The 25804-nt window shown below is 37.2% G+C and overlaps 3 protein-coding genes across 10 annotated transcripts; 2 read left to right on the top strand and 1 right to left on the bottom strand.

Moving 5' to 3' along the window:
- Nucleotides 159–8341, bottom strand: LOC18609628 (oxysterol-binding protein-related protein 1D). Its single transcript, XM_007044832.2, has 8 exons — nucleotides 7367–8341; nucleotides 6163–6519; nucleotides 5554–5638; nucleotides 4777–5243; nucleotides 2361–2516; nucleotides 1871–2179; nucleotides 1062–1406; nucleotides 159–675 (listed from the first exon to the last, which is right to left on the bottom strand). The coding sequence occupies exons 1-8, from the start codon at nucleotides 7880–7882 to the stop codon at nucleotides 502–504; spliced, it is 2409 nt and encodes an 802-aa protein (XP_007044894.2). The 5' UTR covers nucleotides 7883–8341; the 3' UTR covers nucleotides 159–501.
- Nucleotides 11706–17561, top strand: LOC18609630 (actin-related protein 3). Of its 4 annotated transcripts, none has more exons than XR_001926792.1 (10): nucleotides 11706–12224; nucleotides 12357–12816; nucleotides 13664–13810; nucleotides 14436–14528; nucleotides 14684–14803; nucleotides 15616–15726; nucleotides 16280–16405; nucleotides 16498–16561; nucleotides 16645–16706; nucleotides 16817–17561. XR_001926792.1 is itself a non-coding variant. In XM_007044837.2 (10 exons), exons 1-9 carry the CDS (start codon nucleotides 12178–12180, stop codon nucleotides 16895–16897), a joined length of 1284 nt encoding a protein of 427 aa, XP_007044899.1. In that variant the 5' UTR covers nucleotides 11708–12177; the 3' UTR covers nucleotides 16898–16932; nucleotides 17022–17561. The 4 variants fall into 4 exon arrangements, 2 of the variants coding, with proteins under 2 accessions (XP_007044899.1, XP_007044900.1); XR_001926791.1 differs by lacking the exon at nucleotides 16645–16706 and having other exon boundaries at nucleotides 11708–12224; nucleotides 16498–16596; nucleotides 16817–16965; nucleotides 17124–17561; XM_007044837.2 differs by lacking the exon at nucleotides 16645–16706 and having other exon boundaries at nucleotides 11708–12224; nucleotides 16498–16596; nucleotides 16817–16932; nucleotides 17022–17561.
- LOC18609632 (cleavage and polyadenylation specificity factor subunit 6) lies at nucleotides 19014–24252 on the top strand. Of its 5 annotated transcripts, none has more exons than XM_007044843.2 (3): nucleotides 19015–19137; nucleotides 19940–22062; nucleotides 23695–24252. In XM_007044843.2, the coding sequence occupies exon 2, from the start codon at nucleotides 19949–19951 to the stop codon at nucleotides 21905–21907; it is 1959 nt and encodes a 652-aa protein (XP_007044905.2). In that variant the 5' UTR covers nucleotides 19015–19137; nucleotides 19940–19948; the 3' UTR covers nucleotides 21908–22062; nucleotides 23695–24252. The 5 variants fall into 5 exon arrangements, with proteins under 5 accessions (XP_017971546.1, XP_007044905.2, XP_007044906.2 ...); XM_007044844.2 differs by having other exon boundaries at nucleotides 19940–22309; nucleotides 23695–24221; XM_018116057.1 differs by lacking the exon at nucleotides 23695–24252 and having other exon boundaries at nucleotides 19014–19137; nucleotides 19944–22360.

The raw sequence follows: 25804 nt of genomic DNA on the forward strand, positions 1-25804 counted from the left end.
TTTATTTCTTTTTTTTTAAAAAATACTTGGTTCTTAATCTTGTCCGATGTTAGGCGGCTGCATTCACATGCATCAATCAATTTCTATGCATCCGATGGTTCTGGAAATCAGTCCATATTGCGTATTCTTACCTCTCAATTGGGGCCATAAACAGAATCTGTTTAATTTAAACCAATTAGATATCAAAGGTAAGGTCAAGATTTATAAGTTATCTTATAGGGTAATTCCTATGCTATGCTATTGATCAAAATAAAAGAAATAATACGCTCATCTCTTTTGGGGATAACTGCCCAGTGGAAGCGCATCTGCCTAGCTACATAACAAATTACAACCTGACTCCGTAATTGCACCCCAAATAAGCTCATTTATAACTTAAGCTACATCTACATTTCTTGAGTCCTGGCATCATCATCATCATCATCATAGACAAGAGACGGGTGGGAAAAAACAGAAATAAACAATACCCAAAATATAGCCAAGCAAGCAGAGCCAAAATGCAGCTTACTCTTCGACCAAATACGAGGGTGAATCACTACTCTGGCCAAATATATCAGGGATTCCATCCCACTTCCTTTTCTCTCTTGCTTCCCAGTATCCTCCGATATAATGATAACAACCATCTTCATCCTTCCGGAACCATCTTGGCTGCCATCCTCTCTCTTGTAATTTCCTCGCCTGAAGCACAGTAAAATAATTAAATCAAATGATTTATCTGCTGAAATAAATGCAAAGCTAAAGCTCTTTCTTTCTCAAAAAGCAGCGTGCAATGGTAACAGATTAGACCAGAGAGTAAAATGGAGTCAGTTTGGGATCCTTAATCACACTACCAAGGTCTGAGGATTATTCTTAACTCATACATTGTAATCTAATAAAGCAAAACAAATACCAAAAAAAACAAAGATAATAAAATATAGTTTAAGCTCAATGAACAAGCAACTAGTGGTTGTCAAAGCCAAGCTCCAAAAAATCATTTCTTGTATATGTCCCAAGTACCTATGTAAGTCCAGAGCCTATGGCCATTAATTGCTGAACTCAAAAATAAACATTGTAAGAATATATACCTGTCTCTGTAACTGCTCCAACCTCAGCTTCTCTGCATTTGCCATTTCATATTCTCCATTCTCTAAGTGTCTCTGGTCTGGCCTCAGTCTTGAGTCGGTTGGAGGTAATTTCTCCAATAAACCAGGAGTCAATTCATTTAAGGATATTGCAAAAGGGGTAAGATTGTATCTTGTCTTAGTAATGGATTTGTCTCTTTCCCAAAGCAACACAGCTTCTGTCATTGGATCATACCCTTTTGGCTTCGTAGTTGGATCTCCTAGCACATAATACATAGCTTCATCCCATTTCCCCACCAACATGGCAACCTTCTCTCCCGTCCTATTATCTTGCACAAATCCATGAACCTGAAATTATTGAGAGAAACCGTCAATTTATTCCTTTTCTAATCATGGCCAATCAGAACAGTGGTTAATCACCTTAGTACTTGAGTTTGTCATTGTGATTAATGTCAACAAGGTTTTCAAACAGCTGTGAGCAACTTTGGCATGAGCACCAAAATTGCTTCCAGTGTCATCCTATGAAACTTTTGCACCTTTTTGGCCAACTGAAACCATTTTGAACTTGATTTGTTAATATTTTAGGGATAGAAGCAAATATGTAATAACAATCTGAACCAACATCTGAATTATTGTTTAGAACTGCTTCCAAAATTTTGGTATTGTGATAATAGCGTGGACATTTCTACTTACACAAAGCAAATCAAACGTGAACTCGTCCATCTACGAGCGGAAGTGGAAACTATGGTAAAATATGGAAAATATTTAATGAAGCATGTTTTACCCATTCATTATGGAGTAGAAATTATGACCTGATGGGGATTTCGATCTATGATAGACTGCTCCTTGAACTTGAGCTTGCAAGAGTAATTGCCACTGCCTCTGATGCGCATGGTGCCATAGTGATCACAATAGATTTTACCAAGAATAATATTGTATATGGAAGTCGTAACTTTGCTCCACTGAAAAGTCTCTCCATCCTCGAACTGCAGGGTTAGGACACCAACAGGATCAAGTTGAATGGATCTTCCCCAAAATTTGCCTTTGAGATTGGAGTCTGCCCAGAATTTCCATCCTCTACCCTCACAGTGGCAGGCGACAATCACTGGGTGGTGACTCACCTGAATGCAAGCAGCCCAAATTGTTAGATCTAATATGTCCTATGACTACCACCTCACCTATTTCAACAACAATGAGATAACAAAAAGGCTCTTTATCTTTCCATCAGTTGTTATCATTCATTCAGCCAATAACCAGCTAGTCCAACATATAGATAGTGCTTAGGTGAGAAAAATAGTGCACCTTTTCAGAGAAAAAACGAAGTCCTTTATCGGGATAGTCAGCCTCATAGGTCTCCCCAAGAAGAGGATTGAAGGGCTTGCACTGTCGACCTTCTGTGGATGCATAGCCAGATACGGCAAAAGCCGCAACATTTAGAATTCTCATCAAGTCATTTTCCTGCACCATGTCAACAACGACTGGCAATCAATTATAATGTAAATAAACTCATTAAAGAGCTGCTATAAATTCCTTATGCATAGCCTCTAAGAATAAAACTTATACACCATGGCAACCGTTAGACATACAGCACCAAGAAAATAAGCAAGACTTTATTTCTAGACAAAGTTAGAAACAGACAAGAACCCAAATGCCATTGCATCCTTTAGGAGAATCTTCCATGTTAATTTAATGTCCAATAAAACAAGATATATGATAACGTGGAATTGAATTACAAACCTGCAACTAAAATTTTAAAGCATGAAAATAGCGAAAGAACTTGGAAAGAAATGCATCACAAACATGGTCTTTTCCAAAAATTCCGTAGATATTATATAGCATTCAGTGACCATAATATAGGTTAATCAAATGCTAGTGAAGCCAGGTAAATATAGAAAATGTTGTAGAAAATGTCAGAAAGCAATAGTAGTGCCAGACATGCCGAAAGCCATTCGAGAAAAGGGGAGGCAGCTGCAAGTTTTTTTTCTCTTTTTGATATTTCTTTTCCAAACCCCTTGATATTATAATGCTAACAGTTTTGTTTGTGAGAAGAAAACAATAAAGCATAATGTAGAAGAAATCCACAGGCATCTCCCAGAAAAAGTTCAGATTATTCCAGCCTGATCTTACTTAAAAAAGGTAATGATCAGAATATGCATGAAAACAAGAGGATAGATAGTTCAGTATGGAAAAATGATTAGCTTCGGTCTTATTTACATCTTTGGTCTTGTAAATCATATCTTTATATTCTTTCATGATGCTAAGAGACTATGCAAAGTTAATAATTAATTCACTGCTCTTTCCGACCTAGCATCCAAAAGCAAATTCAGGGTCATCCTTTGACTTGCTGGATTTTTGATGGCCAACCACATTTGAAAAGTATGATTGACCAGATCTCATTCACTATACTGCTTTTAACTCTTATAAGGGCTTGAGAATAGGGGTGTGCAAATGCAGACCGAACCAAACCGAAGTGAGTTTGGTTTTTTTTATTCAGTTAGTTCGGTTTTTTGATTTATTCAGTTAGGGTAGTTCGGTTATTAGAGTTAATTCGGTTCGGTTTCAGTTAGGAATTTTCTTAACCGAACTAACCGAACTTGAGTAAGGGTATAATGGAGTTTTCGCATGGGAAATAAATCATAAACTATTTGTTATTTTTATCCATTTTTTTTATTATTTGTTGTTTGTATGTGTATCCATCTTATTTATTCTGATTGTTTATCATCATTTTTAATATTTTTGCAGTATTAATTTATAAAAAAAAACAACATAAATAAATATATACAAACAAAAAAAAAAGAAATTTCTCAAGTTCGGTTTTTGGAAATCGAACCGAACTAACCAAATTAATTCAGTTTTGGTTAGTTCGGTTACTTGTGGAATTCAGTTCGGTTTCGGTTATTTTTAAACATGAGTTTGGTTAGTTCGGTTATTAGATATCCAAAACCGAACTAACCGAAATAACCGTTTGCTCTACCCAACTTAAGAAGGCTTCATAATATCTTGTATTTCTCCTAATGTCTGTTCAGTCTACTCTTACCCCATAGAAAAGGTTTAAAGAAAGGGTAGCATCTATATTATCATCTATAGCAAGAGTTCCCAAAGCAGGTAATCTGCAAAAAGCTCCAAGCCAAATAAGAAATGGAAGGTGGGACTGATGTTTATTGCACAGCAGAGTGAGTGTAGGGAACGTCTTTGTATAAATTGCATATACAAATAAAAACAACCTCTCATAAGCAGTAGAAGGTTGCCCTTTCAAAAAAGCTATTAAAGCATTCAAATCTTAAAATATTTCAAAGAAGCAACCAATCAAGCTTCTAAACTAAGGGTCAGGGTTTATTTATACAGCAAGTTTCAAATGATAGTGCATAAGAGATACCTAACAGGAAAAAGGATCTTTCCATTATTTCTTTCCTTCATTCTTTCTTTTCTCGGCTTTTTTATTGTTTTCCTTTTTTTGGTTAGAGGAGAAACAAATAGTTAAAGAGTCGGTGATACAGATAACCAGAAAAGGTCACTAAACAACTGCTAATGGTAAAGGAGACCATCTTCAAAAACATAGACACTGACTCCAAAATTTAAACCCTAAAGGAATATCGACAACTTCTGATAAGCTAATCTACATAAGGCCAGCACATAGTCTACCTGGATTAAAATGAAACTAGCAGATCATGCTTTAAAACTTCTTTGCCACAAAAGAAAGCAGAGCTGAGGACCTGACCTGCTTTCCCCATTCCAAGGCTTGATCAACCAAGTATGAATACTCCAAATCCTCAAAGCATTTTTGCAGTGAAGAGAGTGGCTCATTAAAATACACAGGAAGACAGACCCCAGATAAATCCTTTCCGATATTGTCCTTGATAATAGACCACAAGCCAACTGGCTTCTCTTTCTCCTTTGGTTCTGGCAGGTTTTCCCTCCTTTTGACATAAGGATATCGAATGATCCTGATTTCCTTTTCAGGCCCGCACAAACGATCAGAAAAGAAAGCATCTTTATCATATATACAGCCCTTCCCAGTTTCCCTACACCGATAAGAAGCACTTCTTAGAGCTTCTGAAGACAAAAAGTCATTTGTATCAAAATATATTCCATCATCTTCATCTGTTTCAACATCTGCGCCATCTTGACTTTCATTATCTGCATCGGATTCAGTTGCACTGCCCTCTGACATGACAGAGTAGAAATCTGCAACATGAGGAAGGCAAGAGAGTTGCTAAACTTCAAAATCTATAACGGTAGTTAACGCATAGAACCTTAGCTAGCAGGAAACTCTTCCAAAATGTAAAAAGTCTCTTTTGTAAGTAATTTAGCTGAATTTCCTGCAATCAAGCAAGCAATTATGTGGCAAGCCCTTAGAGAATTATAAAATAGTATTAATTTACCCACAAATGCAGTTATTCAAGATTTAACCAATGTTACCAACAGAATATCAGTTCAAGCAAGATTAATAATTTAAGACGAAAAATTGTTTATTACAATTAAATGCAAAACTAACCACTAAATCGTCGCCCTTGTCCACAATATGACTCACGTTCCTTTGTTTCATCAACTACTGTAGTTTCGAGCTCTATTTTCTCTGTCTGAAAAACAAGTTAGAAGGCAGATATTAGACCTCAAAAAGCAAGAAATTTTATTCTTTAGACTTTCTTCATATTGAAGAAAAGGTTAACATAATATTATAAGACACTTCAGAAATCAGAATATTTGAGTAAAAATCACAAAATCACCTATTCAAAAACAAGGGAGATGTTTGGTACTATACAAGCCTAGAAGGACTTCAACAAGCAAGCTAGAACAAAAAGGACAGAGAGATTGGAAGCCTAGTAGAATATCTGGTAATTTATTCATGCATGGTAACATGCTAACATATGTTTCGAAAACATTCAGGTGCTTAAGTTACCATATCAAATATCTTATTCTCAGGTAAAATGCCAACACCACAATCTATGAGATTGGCACAATATTAGATAAAACCTATCAACAAGTATCAATCTACAAGGGGACACTGGAAGAGAGTTTAAAGAATACAGGACCATGCTATCTTCATTTTGCCAGATATTTGATAATTAAACCATACTATTCCACAGTGGCAAATGACAAGTACCTCTAATTGCCGCAAGGTTTCCAGTAATATAATATGTTTACGTTGAAGAGACTTGAGCTGATTTTGCATCTCAGAAAGTTCTAAAAGCATTATAGACTCGCAGTCCTTAATGACTGCCTCACCCATGCCTTCCTGTAATAAACGTGACCTTAGCTTCTCAGTTGAGATGACAACATCCTCAGAAGGTTGAAAATCATTACTTGACAACACTCTAGGGAAAAGATCTTTAGCAGCCACCAATGCCTCAATCCATGCAGTTCTGTCCTCTCTTGACACACAACGCAAGTGAAGAGTCTTTGTTCCTGTGAATATGGTAAGCCTTTTATCATCTGACTTGCTTGCACGAATTGAAGAAACCTGTAAATCAGTTTCCAAACTCAGTCATCTTTCCCCAAATAGAATAGAATAAATATGTTGTTAGATACCAATTTTGTAATAAATCACCAAAGCAATGGAGGGTAGTAAGAGATGTACTAATTATTGAAGCAGCGATATAAATTACAGAATTAGGGCATTGTCTTTCCTTCTCTTGAAATGTTTTTTTGCTTTCCATCAATTGAAGTGTGTTATAGTTCTGATGGGCATCTTTGTAAAACATGTCATATAGAGCGTACTCTCTTCCTGGGGCTTTTTCCAAAGTGTTCATCCAGAGTAGTGCAACTGCAAGGGAGCGTCTGAAATTGCATTTGGATGGTTTATTGCCACACCAATGGACAAAAGAACCGTGTGAAAGGCTAGTGTACTCTATAGACTTTCTCCACGGTTTGGTAATCTTAATATTAGAATCCATATAAACAGGTTTTCACAGAAACAAATACTTCCAAATCAAAACACGCAGCACAAATATTTTTTTAAAAAATGAACCTAAACAGAGATCTTCCCTTCCCCCCAAATTCTCCAAGCTTTCACGGCCTCTCCCAGTTTTGATGGGTACTTCTAAGTGGCTCCGTATTGGGAAAGTACTAAGGAAGAAACTAATACTAAATAATTTAGCAGTATTGAATTTCTAAGCATGCAAGCATCAATACAATAAGCACACATTTAAGTTTAAAAATTTTCAAAAGAAAAAAAAAAGTTTATCGTCGGGATATTTTCTTTTCCTTTTAAAATACCAAAAGAAGCGGCCCTTTTGCCACGGCAACAAAAAATAACGAAAACGCGGAACTGAACTGAGTAATAAAAGCAAGGAAGAAAGCAAAACAACCTTCAAATGAATTTCACCAAACGGCTTGCACCGAGTTACCGCCGAGTTAACCCGATTGCTACTCCAGTTAGCTTTTCTCATATACCGTACCGAGTCCTCGCCGATCACTCGAACACTCTTCTCCCTTGCGGGACTCATTAAAATCTTATCAGGTCCGTGAACCTTATAATACGAGAGAACTCCGTCTTCTAACACGAACCACCGCGACCTCCATCCTTTGCCGTAATTCACCCACTTGTACAGGATCCCAGCGACGCCATGGACTGCAGTGCCTTCGCCGATGATTGGCTCGTCGAATAATGCCGCCGAGGGGTGATTCGTCACCGAAGGCGAGGATTTGTCGGTGTCGGCGTTGATGGAGGAGACTTGAGAGGAGAAGCTCGGTTTGGAAGAGTAGTTAACGGTTCTGATGGAAGTTTCTATGCTTAGCTGGCATTGAGGACTCGATTTGGCAACCACCGGGTTGGCCCGGTCACGATCGATGGATACAGGAGCAATGCAGCACAGAGGATTCATCCCTTTTGAGCTAAAACCAATAACCAAATTTTACATTCACCAAAACGACATCGGATCAGATTCAGATAAATGCCAGAGACGAAGAAGAGCAGCAGCAGAGATGGAGTTGGAGCTCCGATTGGAGAATATTCGGGCAGGATCCGAGGGAATGCGAGACCCGATCGGAGCTCGAAATGAAACGCTTTCGAAATGACATAGAAACGGAGATTACAGAAGGGAAAAAAAAAGAAAAGAAGAAAAGAGAGAGAGAGAGAGGGAAAGAAAAGGGGGCAGTTACGAGAAGTTATAAAGAAGAGGTGCAGTGCGCACAGAGATCCATTTAAGGCAGTGGTCAGTGATTTCAGTATAGGAGCCAGTGAGGCCTCGATGCGTAGGTTAAGCTAAACGCCATTAAAATCCCCGCTACCAATATAAATGCGTTTTGGCAATTCTTTTCTTCTCTTCTTCTCACTAAGCTTTCCTCTTTAAAGAAAAAAGAAATTGAAGGAAATTTTTATTTTTGTGCTTTTTTGGGGGGTGAATGTGATGATCATTATGGGGGCAGACAGCTAACGTGCGCATTTTTTTGGTGATTGAAGGCGGGGAGGGGTGGGGAAGCGTTTGTCCGTTGGGGCATGGCCCGTTCATCCTTATAATGACGTTTTTGTCCCTGTTTTTCGCATTTATTAACCATGATTGCGATGTTTATTAGGGGTGTTGTGGTGATTCCGCCCGCGTCATGAAAGCGATTAGCGAACGATGGGATTTTGATTCCCGTAACAGAGCAGCAGTGAGCATTGAAACACAGATTTCTGTATGTGACCAACCTGCTTGAAGGGCAATAGACCCCCTTTTGGCGCTTTTTGACCTTCGTTTTTCCATCTAAATGCTTTGCCCTGAATCTGGATTTCTTTGAAAGTTTGTGGTCGCTGCCGTTGAAAAATGTTCAGTCTCTCTTGGGCAGTGATAAAAACTGGTAAATTCAGCAGCTTCATTGAAGTTCTTCTTTGTCAGTTTCAGCCTTTAGCAACGTCAAGGCCTACGTACTTACCGAGACTAGTGCCCTTGTTTTTCAAGCACTGGGGTTCTCACTACTCATTCATCAGCACACTGGACCGCTTTCATGAAAGCCCCATCTCAGAAACAAAAAAGTTTCATCCGTAGACTACAAAAATAAAAGAGAGATATGTGGATGTTTGAATTGACTTCCCAACTTATCCGACTCCCTGCTCTATAAGCTTTGCTTGGAATTTGCATATAATTCAATTTACAAAGAGGAATTTTCCATGAATAATGTATTGCAATTAATATTTATCAATGATCAAAGCTGCTTTCTTTTGCTTTACTCTTATCTTGTAAGAAAAGGGAAAAGATTAGGGTCAATAATTATGTTTGGGAACATATTAAAAATGTAATTATACGTAAAACAAATGAAAAAAAAATTGTATTGTTGGGATTTAGGCATTGCGCAAAAGCATGGAACATTTGATTAAATAATATATCACAATCAATATTTATCAAAAGCCATGTAGAAGAAGAGGGAAGACATGCATTTATATTTTATATGCACACATTAGGAAATGCACATTATGCCATTACTTTTCTAGCACACCATGAATTTGTGGAACTTCGCCCTCAATTGAATGGGCCCGTGACCGCTGTGGGTTGAACTATCTTTATCATACCGGATCCGGAGACTCTTTTCTTGCCTCGACATAAATCCTACAACCAATAACCAAACAAAATTCAGGCTGGTCGACAAACTATACCCTTCCTTTGATTCACAGTCACATTAGTAGAAATGACTGGTTAAGGAAAGACATTTTGCTTTTCTTTTTCTCCAAGGGTAAAGCATAAAGCTATTTACCAACAAAACCTCAAATTTCCATGGAGATAAACGACAAAGTAAAAAATGATTAAGTAGGTGACAGACAGGGTAGTAATAATGTGATATAATAATTTTGCTACACATTCTTGGGATAATTCAAGCATCCAACCATCATTTTCATCATGCTCATAATGTTTATGTTTGGGAAGAAAAAAACACACACATAAAAGAAAACAGAGTAGGTCTCGTTACTTGAAATGGGATCATTTAATCTGTTGCAGGCAACCGTTCTCACCATAATATTCATCAGAGTGCAACCATTGAATTTAAGGTGGTCGAAAACAAAATGGGACAAAAACCAGAAAAGAAAATCAGAATATAATTTTTTTAGGTTAATTGTGATAAAACAAGATATGATGGGTCCCGTTGGAAGGTGAATCTGAAAGTCTGAACCATGATGGGAAATGTCCTATGTTTAAATAAGAAAACAAAGAAAGAAAAATGGCAACCAACCACCGACTGGTTTTGCAGCCACATGAGCCCAGGTGGCCAAAACACGTGGCACGTGCCTTAGTCGAGTTAACGTGCAGCTGAGCGAGGTGCAGATTGAGACTGAGATGCTGCCTGCCCTCTTCCTTATTATTTTAAAGGGGGCAAGGAGAGTTGCATTATTAACTTTGGATTCTTCGTGTTCTACAAAAAAATTAAAAAAAAAATGGTAATGTTTTATCAGAAAAGATCGCAAGAATGTAGACGGCAAGAGGATAGGATAGGATCATAGGAGGAGGTAGTTTGCCTTTTTTTTTTTTTTGGTTTTAATAACTTTAAAACAAAAGGGACAAAGGAAACTCGTACAATCATGAATCGTCTTCAAAGTGTAAAAAATAATGTTGAAATTAAAGCACCTTAATGCGGCGGTTACATACTTACATCACATGGAGTCCAACCTTTGTACACTGCTACAAAATGTACATTGTTTGTATGAAATTACAAGTATAATTCGAACTTAAAATTATAAACAAACATTACATTAAATAGATAAAACCAAGTAATAAATTAAAGACAAATGTGAAATAAATCCATTACATAATAAGGCTTGACGTAGAATCGTATTTTATTCTTATTATTATTACGATTACCGTAACAAGATCACATTGGTTACGATGTATTTTTCTTGTTATAGTAATAACAGGAAGCAAGCTTTTATACTTGAAAAGAAAGATCTCTTTTTTCATTTATTTCATAAGAAGCTTCTCTCATTTGGACAAGAAAATATTGATTAATGACTAAGGTTAAACATAGTAAGACCATTTTGTTTTTTCTATACAAATAGGAATATACGATGCTTCTAACATTATTAGAAAATTAGTAATCTCCCAAATTTAAAATTTGTTTAAAAAATCTAGACATGAACTCATTATACATCGAAATATATTTTACGATAAATACTTTTTAAAAGGATCAAATGAAGTAATGCGAGGATACCATTTTAATGTACTCTAATTTAGAGTTGCATCGTCCATGGTATTAAGCTTTATTTAACAATTGAATTTAGGTAATGTTTTGGATCATTAAAAGAGCACGTGTGAGTCATGTATTGGTTCAAAGCTAAACAAAGCGATGCACTGAAGCAGCGAAGACTGACATTGTTCAAATCGAAAAAACCTCATGGTCCATAAGTCACTAAGTCCCATGATAGAAACCCAAGAGTCCACACATCAGGGGACATCACCACCGCATATCTCGAAAAACTCAGTTTCCGAAACCACGTTATTCCTTCCTCTCAGGACCATCCAATTTCTCCTTCCTTTTTCAAATTTTGTCTTTCTCCCAGTACAACCGTGACACCCAATTATTCCCCTACTTTTCATCCCAAACAATACGTGGGTCCCAAAATCCCAAATTTCTCCAATCAGAAATCAAACGGTCCAGAGTCACCGTCATATTATTATATATGTAAAAACAATTGTTACCGCTGTTAGTCAAATTTGACGAAGCCGTACCTCCAAGCTTTAAAAGAAGAAAGGCAGAAAAAAAACGGAGTAAAAAAAAAAAAAAGGGAAAGGAAGGTTGTCGTGTTGCCTTTCTCTCTATAGTTTGATTGCAAAGAAAAGTATCGAGAGAGAGAGGGAATACGATTTTGATGATAAAATGATGATGAAATTGATGAGAATTTTTCGTCGGTTGGAGTTTTGAAATGGGTTTCATTATTGGATTGCTGAGTTTGGATATCGCCAACGACAGCTATTATTTCAAGAAGCTACTACCGTTGAAACGTCGCTGCTTTCGGTTGGGATCCAAGTTTCTTGTTGGGGTCGAGTCAATACCGTCGGGGGAGTTCGCTTCTCCTTATTTGCGCTTCTTCAAGCGCGCTTCATGACCATGATCCCTTCCCCACAAATCTCTCTTGGATCTCGCTCGCAGATCCACCCCCACCGCCACCATCACAACAACAAAAACAACTCCCTAGCCTTTGTTTTTCTTCCCGATGGATCCCACTTCTCGCCCTGCTGTCGTCATCGACAACGGCACCGGGTACGGTTTGTCTTCCATTATCGTAACTGAAATAGTTGTTGCTCACAATCTGTTTGATGAAATTCCCCACTTACTTCATTTCAGACCAATTTCTTTCTTGTTTATCAGATTGGTCCTTTTTCTTCGTTGCAGGTATACTAAGATGGGATTTGCGGGTAATGTAGAGCCGTGTTTTATTCAACCAACAGTAGTAGCAGTAAACGAGTCGTTTCTAAATCAATCAAGAAGTTCTTCAAAAGCAAATTGGTTAGCTCAGTATTCAGCTGGGGTAATGGCAGATCTTGATTTCTTCATTGGAGATGAAGCACTCGCGAGATCGCGAGCTAGTAATACTTATAATCTTACCTATCCTATTAGGCATGGTCAAGTTGATAATTGGGATGCTATGGAACGTTATTGGCAGCAATGTATTTTCAATTATTTACGGTGTGATCCTGAGGATCATTACTTTTTGTTGACTGAGAGTCCGCTTACTGCTCCCGAGAGTCGAGAGTATACTGGTGAAATTATGTTTGAGACGTTTAATGTTCCGGGGCTTTACATTGCTGTGAATTCTGTGCTTGCTTTAGCAGCTGGGTACACTACATCTAAGGTTGGTGACTGATTTTCTGAAGTATTCTATTGTTTTCTGGTTTTATATGTATTGGTTAGTTATTTACTAGTATTATGTTACGTGAATCAGTTTTATGTCCTTGATTCTCCCTGATTGTTCTTATTTATACTTGTAAACTAAACCTTTTAACGTTGAATTGTGAGTGGGAATGATGGTTCTAGCATGGTTATCATTCAACAGCCAATTAACAATTGATATAAAGCCGTTCTGTGATTTATTATTTTGTTATTACTGTCCTGGAAAAAATGGCTGAACTACGATTTTTTCTTAATCCAGTGTTTTAACTTCGCTTTAGGGATATAGAATAGTGACCTATGGTGTCGTAGAATCTAAGAATTTGTTATGAATAGACACTCCTGGAGTAATTTTATGATCAATGGTTATGTAGCGAAAGATGACAGGTTTAGGCCAATCTAGTTAGTATTTACATTTAAAATACGTTAGCTTGGAGGAGGCCGTTTTGAGTTTAAAAGTCTCTGCCACTTTCTCAATTGTTTCTGCTTTTGTATTCATTTAAATGTTAATGCACATGGTGCCTGCCATATACTGTTTTGATGTTTTAAAATTTTTTATTCTTTTTGTCTTTAATTATTTGAGAGGGTTGTGATGAAGGTGTATAGCTGTTGCTAATGACATGGGCATCAGCTGTGGCAGTATTTACATGTATACTAATGGGGTCTCTTGGATACTTCAATGTTGTAGAGTTTGGAGAACCTGTCTATCTTGTGTTTTTCTTTGTACCCTCCATTTTGTGCATTGTTTTGTCTTGTTAATCATCAGTGTATATCAATCACTTCCATTTAGATTGACCTACAGTTTTCCATAGTGTGAGATGACAGGGGTGGTAGTGGATGTTGGAGATGGGGCTACACATGTTGTACCTGTTGCAGACGGTTATGTTATTGGAAGCAGCATTAAATCAATACCAATTGCTGGAAAAGATGTAACTCTCTTCATACAGCAGCTAATGCGGGTATTTTTTTTCTTGACTCTCTACCCATTAACAATAGATTAGTTTGTGCTTCTTTTTTTTAGAAACTGTTTGTGTAGCACTTTGGTAGCATTGTATTGCTGTTTATTTAATTTTCTATTACTTACAGTTCTTATTATGTCTTCATGTGAAACTTCTCCATACTCTGTAGCCTCACCCTTATCTATGGTTGGATTTCTATACTTATGGACTTTCTTTTTATACACTGTGCTTTCAAACACCCAGCCTCAGTTTGTGACAGTATCATGCATCCTTCCTATTGTTATTTGGGCTGGCAGTATCTTGGTAGAGGAAACTCAATGCTATTTTATGTTGGTGCAGTTTATTGTTTTGAATTTGTTGCCATTTGAAAAAATGCTGGCATTAATTTGATAGAAAGAGCTATTTTCTGGAGGCAAGCTAAATTAAAGCATCTTTCTGCTTTTCTTTTGAACATCTGGAGCTTTTGTATTCTATTATTGTCTTGGCTTTGCTTGTAAATGCCCATAAACATTGGAATTAAATGTTTCCTCTTTAAATAGTTGTTATCTAGATTTGTGGATATGGAGATTGTAAAATCATTATTTAGGAATCATCAATTCTTGCCTTTTGACACTGTTATTTGCAGGAAAGAGGAGAGAAAATTCCACCAGAGGACTCATTTGAAGCAGCTCGGAAAGTGAAGGAGATGTACTGCTATACTTGTTCTGATATTGTCAAGGTTATTTTTGCTTTCCTTGTATTATGATTTTGGAAATTTTTGGCATGACTATTCATCTCATGATTCTTACTTAGCATGAGATATTGTATTGAAGTTCACATGTTCTGTCATTCCAATGGTAATTTGATAAGAACTCATTTTTGTAATTATCTTAGGAGTTCAACAAGCATGACAAAGAACCTGCAAAGTACATCAAACAATGGAGAGGTATTAGACCGAAGACAGGGGCACCATACTCCTGTGATATTGGTTATGAACGATTTTTAGGCCCAGAGGTTTGTCCTCTTTTTTCCTTGCAAACTCATTGTTTAAGTTTAAGCTTACTGAAACTTTTGGCATTTCTTTATATTTAATAATTATTTTTTTGGGGGTTGGGGTTAGTCTAGGATGCTTAATGCTAGAGTAACATGTTCTACGGGCAGCACTTTAAGGACACTGATTAACTAACTATTTCAAATGGTTGGTCTCTTGGCTGCCTTATGAAGATCTTTCCTTTATATTAATGTACTTATCAATCTGATAACATGCAAGCAACGGTTTTCCTGTTCATCAGGATCTAATTACTAAGATGTTTGATCATCCTTTTCCTTATTGTCAATAATCAAGCAATGTTTGCTCTAGAGGCTTTGTTGCCTTGCAGCTGCAATTCATGTCAACTCTTTATTTCTCAAATAGCACATTCTTCCTGCCCCTTCTTCGACCCACTTATCGCAAAATCTTCCCTTAATATGAAAGAATATTGAGAGTGCCCTACCCATGCCCTTGCCAACAAAATGTTGGTGTGGACCAGCTGCAACAAATTATACTTTCTTGAATAATTAAAGTCAATTTCCGTCAACAGAAACATAATTGTAGCATATGGAGCTGGGGGTATGTAAGTTTTCTTGATTTATGAGTGCTGTTTACATGTCTTAATTGGCATGCTTTGGCATTTATCTACTTTGGTGATGCAATTAGTTAGTTGATGATACACTTTGTTTATCAAGAAATAAAACAGTGGTTAACTTTGCTGCTTATGAGTTATTTCTCAAATATTGCTTGTTGCTGATGTTTTGTAACTGATGTTTTGTAACGGTTGGTTTGGCAGGTTTTCTTTAGTCCTGAGATCTATAGCAGTGATTTTACCACTCCTTTACCAGCTGTAATAGATAAGTGCATTCAGTCAGCACCAATTGACACAAGAAGAGCTTTGTATAAGGTGAAAGTATGCATTGGCTTAAAGAAAAGCAAATTGCAAATTTTGGTTCTTAGCCAAGATAAATCTAAATGAAACAATAAGAGAGTGTTATATTTGGAGGTTGAGATGTACTGATTAAGGATTCAACTGCTACTCGTGCACTTTGCTTCCTAATGGTTTCTGAGATCAACTGTCAGTTTATAATTTAATTTTTCAAGGATAAAGTTCTTTGAGATTTGGTTGTGGTACCTTAAACTCTTGCATTAATGTCCCTTCTTTTGTATTAATGACCTGATTAGAATCTGTTTTCTCAGACCTGTCTGATGCCAATTTATATTTTTAAAGTCATAGCTTTTGATTCCTATTCTTTTACTGCAAAAAGATCTTAGTCTAGTTCCAAGATGTTGATGCCTGGCTGTGCGTATTTTACGTTACATTCTTGATAATGACCAAAAAGTGAATACATAGACTGATGAATGAATTGAGTAGAGAAAAAGGAAATCTTCGCATGATTTGCCATATATTTATCTAAGAACTTTGTACACTCTTTATTCACAATTTTAACTCTTTTCAGAATATAGTTTTATCTGGTGGATCAACCATGTTCAAAGACTTCCACAGAAGGTTGCAGCGGGATCTGAAAAAGATTGTGGATGCCCGAGTTCTTGCATCTGATGCTCGGCTTGGTGGGGAAGTAAAAGTAAGAATTTTAGTGCTAAACTTGTGTGTTTATCCCATTTAACATTTTACAAAAGCTAAGTGCTAATCTCTTTTTGTGTCTTCACCTTTCAGGCACAACCTGTGGAAGTTAATGTTGTCAGTCATCCTATCCAAAGATTTGCAGTTTGGTTTGGAGGTTCTGTACTTGCCTCAACACCTGAATTTTTTGCAGTATGAATCTCCACTTCTAAACTCATCTTTCACCTTGTTTCTATACAGGCTGCTGAATGGCCTTGAATATGGCATTTATAGTCGGCCACTGTTCTTGCATTGGTTGATATGTTAGTTGTCTGACATGCTCGCCATTAGTATTGCTTTGTGCATCAATCTTAATCTTATGCACTAAAATTTGGATTTGGGCTGAAAGTCTCGTGACCTCCTTCCTGTGCAGGCATGTCATACAAAAGCAGAATATGAGGAATACGGAGCGAGCATTTGCCGCACAAATCCTGTATTTAAGGGGATGTACTGAGGCAAATATCCACTTTTCAGCCGATTATTGAAAAAGTAATCATCGATGATGCTCAAGTGGGTGACTTGGTATTTCCACTTCCATCATGAACATCAGTTCTTATCTCTTGTTCCATCTGTGCTAGGTGCTCATGTGTATTGGTTGTAAGAGGTGGTGTAAAACATGGTAGCCAGTCTCAATTTCAATGGTTAAAAAAGGAAAGTTCTTACATTCATTCTTTAATTAGGAGGCAAGGGTCGTCCTCACAGCAGCCCGGAGAATGCAGTCAAATTTGTTGCCAGCAGGCTCTGCCAACACTTAATGGAACAGATGGAATATCAAATAGTTGGAAAAAAATCTGCTGAGCTGAATTGCATTTTTAGTGTTCAGCTTACTTAGGGTTTTACATAAATTTTTTTTTTCTCATTTTGGGGTGGGCCAGAGTAGGGTGGTTGGTTGTGTTTTGGTGGCAACGGTAAACCCGGTGGTGATTCTGAGTCTTTGTTCCACCAGTACATTCTCTGTTAGAAAGCAAGATTGGAGTTCTAATTGAGTTAGAAATTTGTTTTTGTGATATTCTGTAATTGGTATTAATCTTTTGTGTAATATTGATCAAGATGGCAAAATTTCACATATGGTTTCAGCACATTATGCAACAATTATGATGTTCTTTTTGTATGGGATATATTCTTTCCTTAATTGATTTTTCAAGTTACTGACATTTGGGCATGCTAAACATGAACCTTGTTTTGAGAGAGAGGTGGTGGCTGCATTCAATTGAAATTAAAGGTGCTAAATCTTCAAATCAAGGGTAACAAGACAAAAAAAAATGTTGTTACCACGTATTCATAAGTTCCTGCACTCAAAAGCCATCAATTCTCATCACTTGTTTTTATAGCCTAAGGATACCATATATTGCTCCGAGGCTTCAAGAAAATTTATGATTAATTAGTACACTTACTTTCTCGTCAAAATAATAATAATAATCATAATAAACTCTTCTTTTTTAATTAATTACATATTTGATTTTCCAATTATAATTATATATATTCGATTTTACATTTAAAGTCTAAAAGTTAACAATTAAGTTTTTAAATTTTACTTCCGTTATTGACACTTATATGGTTAACTTCATCAGTCAAATAGATGACGTGATAAAGAATAATCAATAAAAATATGTGTTGCCTGATTTTTTTCTAACCATTTCATTGGATTAATGAAATTAACGAGACATGCAATTTGGCAATAAAAATTAGAATACTTAACTGAAAATTTATTTTTTTTTCAAGTACAAAATCAACAATTTTATTAGAATTAAATATTAAATGTGTAAGTAATTCCTTTTCTATTAAAAATAAATTAAATAAACAATGATCCTGTCACATTTTTTTTATTAGAAAAAAAAACACGAAAATTCGAACAAAAACAAACAGATCAATTCAAATAAAGAACATTTTGTAACGTAAAACCATCACTACAAACTACAGTCTACAAGTTTAAGTATTAAGATAACAATCATTCTTTTATTGTCGAAATTAACCCCACTAACCATAAATTATTCAACTTAGAGCCAGGCTTGACTAATAAAAGAAAGAGGTAAGAAATTTGTCAAATTAATTACCTTAAAATACTAGTTTAACTTAAAATTATTTTAATATTGCATGTATATTTACAAAAAAAAAAAATTATTGTATTTAATGACTTGACAATATATGCAATGTCAGTGAATGTCAGTACATCAAATATAAACCTAAAGACATGTTTGATTGAGAGATACGCCATTATTCCTAGGTCCTATCTTATTACTTGGTTTGTTTCTTTTAAATAAAAAAGATCTATTATTAGGAATGATCATTCTTTAAAAGCATAGAATAATTGATATTCACCTTCTTGGTGCTAACTATTCCAAGCTCAAATAGTTATAAGTAAAAATAGTCATGTTTATTATGTGAAATTACAAACCCCTTCATATAAAATATTATTTTTTATATTTTGTTAATAAAGAAATTATAAGAGGAAAAATGAAAATAGAAAAAAAAGAAATTATAATAAAAATCATATGAATATTCCCAGTTATCATTCATATTCTATATCGTTCGCAAGTCAAACGTGTCCTTAATAGTTAACAGTAATAGGAATACGGATCAAAATGAAAATTTAATCAAAAAAAGAAAACCGAAAGTCGAGGGGCAAAGGTGAACCCAGCTTTACCTGACCTAGGTAAGCTGAAGAACAAAGACAAAAGGAGAAGAGGAGGAGGAGTAAGATCAAACATTTAACCATAATATAATTATAAATGATTATATAGCTCTTATGTCCTGATTTCCTTGGGTATTATAATCTTGCGTTTTTCTACTAGTATTTCTAAGCTCTGGATTTCCATGTTTCTATTTTTTCTGCAATGTTCCAAAGTTAATTGCTGGTGGGTCTTCTTAAATTTTCCGTTTTCCTTTACTGATTTTTCCTTTTTGGTTTTCTATCATTGTTGGTTCCTTTGACTTGAAGAACTGGGTAATTGAAATTTATCTGTTTTATGACATTCTACGACCTGGGTGTTTGTTTTTTTTCTCTGGATTCATCAAGTTGGGTGTTTGAGATGTACCTCGTGCTTCTGTTTTGGTTTCTATGAGTTGATGAAGTAGGTAGGGCATGTATCTATTATTTTGATAAAATATGTTGGTAAATTTTACATATTGATGCCTTTTCTATCATGTTTATTGTGGGAATTTTAATCCTCTGTTTTGATGTCTAGCTGCTAGATCTCTCTCTTTTTTCATCTCGGTGCTGTTTATCTCTTGCTACGAGTTCAATTATTTTTGATTTTCTTGTTTTCAATATGCTTAAGAGCTTTGGTTAGTGTACATATGCACCAAAAATGATCCTTACTGGAGTTTGAATGCTTCATTACATCTGTACTGGAATGCTTGCATTCTGGACATAATTGATCTAGATTTACAGTTACTTTTTTCTTTGTGGCGCCTTTATTTACTTTCTTCTTTGTGGTGCCTTTATTTTCATATGAGTGGAGATAGGAATAACCTTTTCTCTTTTGGTATGTATTAGTCAGGTTGTATGGATGCAATGGCTGAAGAACAAATAGATTTCGGAGATGAGGAGTATGGAGGGGGACAAAAGATGCAGTATCAGGGAAGTGGAGCCATACCTGCTCTTGCTGATGAAGAGATGATGGGGGAAGATGATGAATATGATGATCTCTACAACGATGTTAATGTTGGAGAAGGCTTTCTTCAGTTGCAACGATCTGAGGCACCACTACAACCAGGTGGCCTGGGCAGTACTGGACTTAAAGCTCAGAGAAATGAGGCTCCTGAACCGAGAGTTGAAGCTGGGGGTTCACAAGGGCTAAACATTCCAGGAGTTTCAGTTCAAGGGAAGCACCCCAATGTCAGTGCCCGTTATCCTGAGAAGGAGGAGCAGCCAGCTGTTAACAGACCAGAAATGGTATCTGGGAGTTATCCATCTGGGTCTTCTATTTCACAGAAGGGCAGTGTTACAGAGGGGACCCATGATAAGCAAGTGAAAAATTTGGGTTTTCAAGGATTGACTTCAGCATCCAACAAGGTTGGGATTGATCCTTCTGGTGTGCCTCAAAAGATTGCCAATGACCCTGCTCAATCTCTAAATTCAGGTACTGGTGGTCCTCAAGGTCCTCCACATGTGCCACCTAATCAAATGGGTACGAATGTTAATCATCCTGTGATGAACGAAAATCAGGTTCAGCCAGCTATAGAGAATGGTCCAACCATGCTGTTTGTTGGAGAACTCCATTGGTGGACAACTGATGCAGAGCTTGAGAGTGTTTTATCTCAATATGGAAGGTTGAAGGAGATTAAGTTCTTTGATGAGAAAGCTAGTGGTAAATCCAAAGGGTATTGTCAAGTTGAGTTCTATGATCCATCTTCTGCAGCTGTATGCAAAGAGGGAATGAATGGTTATATGTTCAATGGGAGAGCTTGTGTTGTGGCTTTTGCTTCACCACAGACATTGAAGCAGATGGGAGCTTCCTATATGAACAAAAACCAGGGCCAGTCTCAAGCACAGCCTCAAGGCAGGAGGCCAAATGAAGGTTTGGGGAGAGGGGGTAATCTGAATTACCAAAGTGGAGATGCAGGGAGGAACTACGGAAGGGGTGGCTGGGGACGGGGTGGTCAAGGAGGAGTCAACCGAGCTGGGGGTGGAGGACTAATGAGAGGAAGGGGAGGTGTAGGTGTAAAGAACATGGTTGGGATCTCGGCTGGAGTTGGAAATGGTGCTAATGGTGCAGGGGCCTATGGACAAGGACCGGGTCCTGCATTTGGTGGTCCTGCTGGTGGCATGATGCATCCACAGGGCATGATGGGAGCTGGGTTTGACCCAACATATATGGTTCGAGGAGGTGGTTATGGAGGTTTTCCAGGACCTGGTTTTCCTGGCATGCTTCCTTCATTTCCAGCTGTTAATACAATGGGACTTGCTGGTGTAGCTCCGCATGTCAATCCTGCTTTCTTTGGCCGTGGAATGGCACCTAATGGGATGGGAATGATGGGTGCATCTGGAATGGATGGACCTCATGCGGGAATGTGGACTGACGCAAGCATGGGTGGGTGGGGAGGAGATGAGCATGGTCGCAGGACTAGAGAGTCTAGTTATGGCGGTGAAGATGGTGCTTCAGAGTATGGGTATGGAGATGCAAATCATGAAAAAGGAAGGTCGAGTGGTGCCTCTCGGGAAAAAGAGCGGGTTTCTGAGCGTGAGTGGTCAGGCAACTCTGATAGGAGGCATCGTGATGAGAAGGAACGGGACTGGGACAGGTCTGAGAGGGAGCATAGGGAACACCGCTATAGGGAAGAAAAAGACAGCTACAGAGAGCATCGACATCGAGAACGTGACTTGGATTATGATGATGACTGGGATAGGGGACAATCTTCTTCAAGATCTCGGAGAAGGTCCCATGCAATGCCAGAAGAAGAGCACAGGTCTCGATCAAGGGATGTGGACTATGGGAAGAAGAGACGCCTGCCATCAGAATGACAAAATATGCTGTGCATCCTTCTTTACCATTTCTTATGAGACCTTTAATTAAGTTTTCACTCTCAGTTTCTCTCCCCTTGGTTGCTAAATATATTTTAGCATCCGCTGTGATGATCGCTGGTCCATATGCAGAGTGTGGCTTCTTAAGGGATGAAGTAAGTGCTACTTCTGTGGGTGGAAGGGAAGAATAGACTCCCCTTTCCTTTCTTACTGCATGCCAAAGAACAAATATTAGATGCAACACTTACTATTCCTGTGTTGGAAAACATAGTATCATATTCAATGTGGATACTTTTTGTGGGGTTGGAATCCTAAAATCCCACAGCTGACTCTCCGTATTGGGTTTATAATTATCTGCCAAACCCTATATTTGAGGCAATGCTTTCTTGGCTCTTGATCATGGTACTTTTGAAAATCTTCTTGTTTAAATGATTGTTGGGATATTTTGCGTTAGAAATCTTGTTGTCATATGATTGTGATCTTGGTTGATAAGAAATCTTTCTAGCATGTGATCTTTTTGTACATTTCTTTCTTGGGGTTGAAAGTGGGGAGGGTTCATAGGTCAGGGAGTTTGCATGGGTTAAACCATTAGACATTGCTAGATGATGGTGGGAAAATGAAGTTCATCTCTCTCTCTTCTTCTTCTTTTTTTTTTTTTTTTTGTTTTTTAACTTTTATCTTGCTGCTTCAATTTTGGATCATGATGTTCTCTGGTTTCTTTCTTCCTCACTTGTTTTTTAACGCATTCTTTTTCTATATGCATTCCACTTGCTTTTCAACTAAGGATCAATTTTTTTTTTTGAATAATGTGTGTAGTATATGCGTTGTACATTATCGAAACCATTATATGTTTGTCCTTTACCTCTGTCAAATGTTTGCAACTTAACTTTTTGTATGTTGTTCTATATGTGAGATAGTTGTAGATTTACTAGTATGTAGTACTTTTTTCCCATACCGAGTCATTCAGTTGACGTTTCCCTCATTAAGTATTTTTTGTTTTGTTAAGAGTTTTGGAATTTCATGTATGCTTGTATGCAATCCTAGAGCCAAATAATGTTCATTCTACGATTTAAATGTGCCTTTCGTTTATATATAACCGTATTGTGCCAGTAAAGTGAAGCAGGTGTTATTATCCTTTCTTTATGGCTTGGCTTCCAGGCTTCTAGGTTCTCCTTCCTAGACTCTATTGGAGAGTTAGTTTGTCTGTAATAAATGTTGCAATCCAGTCTCGTGGGTATTTGTGACTGTTCAGCTGAAAAGGCATAGTGTTAAAGTACTGAAAGAATGCAGGGTTGCCTAGAGTCTACTTTTTTTTGTTTCTTTCTCCTCTGATCCTTTTTCCTTTCTTTTCATTTGTTAGTTTCCTAATCTTTCTCTAGTGACATACTGTGCTGAAGTTTTGAACCGTATGACACATTGAAACCTTGAACAATCCTCAGAAATAGAGCCAGTTTCAAAACAGTGTTTTACTCAGAATACGATAATTTCCAGTCGTAGTGCCCAATTTTTAAGGAGGTTTACTTGCTCATATTCAGTGTGAACTTGAATATGCCAATGTACTCATCATCTAGCCGAACTGATTGTCTCCTAGAGACGGGTGTCATGCTTATAGGGCTCCTAGTAGCATTGGGCTTTGTTTGCTATTAAAATACGATGCGATGTGGTGTTCTTTCTAACATACTGTTAGTGATTATGTGGGTAGACTTTGGGGTGGTGTCTTTGGCTTTATCTTCTTTTCCTCTTTAATGTCTATTGACATGGGGGTTTCTTTTTATCATCACATCCAGGGAGTGGAGTGGGCAACTCTTTGTTGAGGAAGATGTGTTAGAATGGCTGGCTTCATTGGCTTCCTCTGATATTTGCTTTGGCCTTTCAAGTGTGCAAAAAAATCTTTTTTTTGAGCACTGCTAAGAAACTGTAACCTCTGCAAAGAAAGTAAATCCAACTGAATTCATGAAGTGGATGTTGGTGATATGTTTCAGGATACAACCACTACTTACATTATAGTCTTCTTGTAAAGCATTTTGTCTTGTAAAGTTGAATCTGTTTATTAGGTCCACAATTTTGTAATGGCCTCCTTCATTGTTTATATGGCCATATTTGGCTTTCTAATAAGCTTTATGGGAGTCTTGTACAGAAATTGAGGCTGATTCTTGTTATACTTTATATACTTGTAATTGATACCGTTAACTTTGTCTTAAGAATAGGATAGATGAGCTAGATGCAAATTGTAACATGGGGTTGATGTTCCAACTGTAACTGGTCAATGTAACATATGTACTCAGTTTCTGTTTAAGCATTTTATTTCCATCAATTGTGAATGATTCTGGAGTTTTTTGTTGTTATGCATAAAGCTTAAGAGTGACAAAGTTATGTCTCGCTGCTGCATTCTCTATGTGCTGGGCTGAGAATTTTGGGTTGATTTGGGTTCTGTATGGAGGGCTGATGATGTTTTAGTTATATGTATTTTGGAGTTGAGCTTGAAAAGGCCATTTTTAATGTATTATTGTAATGATCACCTCTTGCATAGATCAAGCTTTCCTGTCTTTTTGCTTCTTATGAAAACCGATGTAGCGTATGATGTGTATTAGATCTACTGGTTTTTTTTCTTCTTAATACTATTTGTATTTGAGGAGCAACGAATCATTCTTGAAGGTGTTTTTAGACAGTTAGGCGCCTCCATTACTTCTGATGATGAGTGGCAATGGGCTGGTGAGGAAGGCTGTAAAAGTTCCAGTATGTTGTCTCTTGGCAACTTCAAAATATGGTCTCTTCATGTTTCTTTTCATTTATTTGTGTATTTTTTTAATCAGTGTTCTATGTAATGATTTCAATTCTTGTAAGTTAATGCATCTGGTATTATGGTTGTGGGAAATTGGATTTTGATTGTATACGATTTTGTGATAGAATCTGGCAGGAGAAACATAAGGTTGTTGCGATTGGTCCTTTCTGTACTTAAAAGACTACAGTGTTGCTCCGCCCTCACCTTATTGATATGGTTTAAGTTTCTGCGCCTCCTGTCTTTTTGTTTCTATGTGATTGTCGAATTTCTTCCAAAACTAGCTCTGACTATGACTAAATCTAGAATGCTTGGACTTGGCTGGGATTTCATCTATCTAATTTGATATGTTGCATTGCAAATTTTTGGATGTACTTTGAATTTCATCCACGTCTCTTGCTCTTGTTTGTGTACATGATTTTTGTTTTTTTGAAATTTCATGATATATTGAAACAGAGGGAAGTAAGCTTTCACCTCTGGAAAGAGTACAAGAAGATTCATGTCTGTTGCTCTCTGAACTTGGGAGTAACAGCTCAGAATCACCTCCAAAAGTCATCACCTAAATGAGTACTCAAAAGAGCAGGAACTCTAGGAGGCCTCCCAACTACATGAGGCATTCACCTCACCTCCCTGTCCCAATTAACAAAAATTCACAGTCCTGACAATTCACAAGGCGTCCGCTTGCCTAACATAGAGAACACAAAAGCACAAAGCAGGAAGACTCTCCTATCTGAAAAAGGAAAGCCTCATCGAGCAGCAGTTGACAAATTTGCAAAAATCACCCAGCGTAACATCCTCCACAAGACAGACGTCCAAATCTCTCAACCAGACAAGTCCAACATTCAGCTGATTCATCATTGGTAACACCGAGCAATAGAAGAAAAACGAAAATATACCAGATTCACTCCAGCACTCAGAAAGGACCCTCTGCTCGTTGAAACCTCTTTGAAAAACAGGTCTGTGCGCTGTTAGTTGCTTCCTCGGATTATTCCAGAACTCTGATGAGGTCCTCGTCCCGGTGCATCCCGGCCTTTACGAGCCTATCTGCTGTCTGGTTGTTTTCCCTAAAAGTGTAGTTGACCTTCCAACCATTAACATCCATTTTTAGTCTCTCAATA

The sequence above is a fragment of the Theobroma cacao genome, chromosome 2 (genome assembly GCF_000208745.1).
Source record: "Theobroma cacao cultivar B97-61/B2 chromosome 2, Criollo_cocoa_genome_V2, whole genome shotgun sequence".
Taxonomy (NCBI): Eukaryota; Viridiplantae; Streptophyta; class Magnoliopsida; order Malvales; family Malvaceae; genus Theobroma; species Theobroma cacao.

Bases quoted from the DNA above. Each gene is read 5' to 3' on its own strand.
- LOC18609628 (XM_007044832.2), bottom strand. From the start codon at position 7,882: ATGAATCCTCTGTGCTGCATTGCTCCTGTATCCATCGATCGTGACCGG. The intron at 5,244-5,553 runs GTTAGTTTTGCA...CTCATGTTGCAG, and splicing joins ACAAGGGCGACGATTTAGTG to ATTTCTACTCTGTCATGTCA. The intron at 2,180-2,360 runs GTGCACTATTTT...GCTTGCATTCAG, and splicing joins TTCGTTTTTTCTCTGAAAAG to GTGAGTCACCACCCAGTGAT.
- LOC18609630 (XM_007044838.2), top strand. From the start codon at position 12,178: ATGGATCCCACTTCTCGCCCTGCTGTCGTCATCGACAACGGCACCGG. The intron at 12,817-13,663 runs GTTGGTGACTGA...AGTTTTCCATAG, and splicing joins CTGGGTACACTACATCTAAG to TGTGAGATGACAGGGGTGGT. The intron at 15,727-16,279 runs GTGAAAGTATGC...AACTCTTTTCAG, and splicing joins CAAGAAGAGCTTTGTATAAG to AATATAGTTTTATCTGGTGG.
- LOC18609632 (XM_018116057.1), top strand. From the start codon at position 19,949: ATGGATGCAATGGCTGAAGAACAAATAGATTTCGGAGATGAGGAGTAT.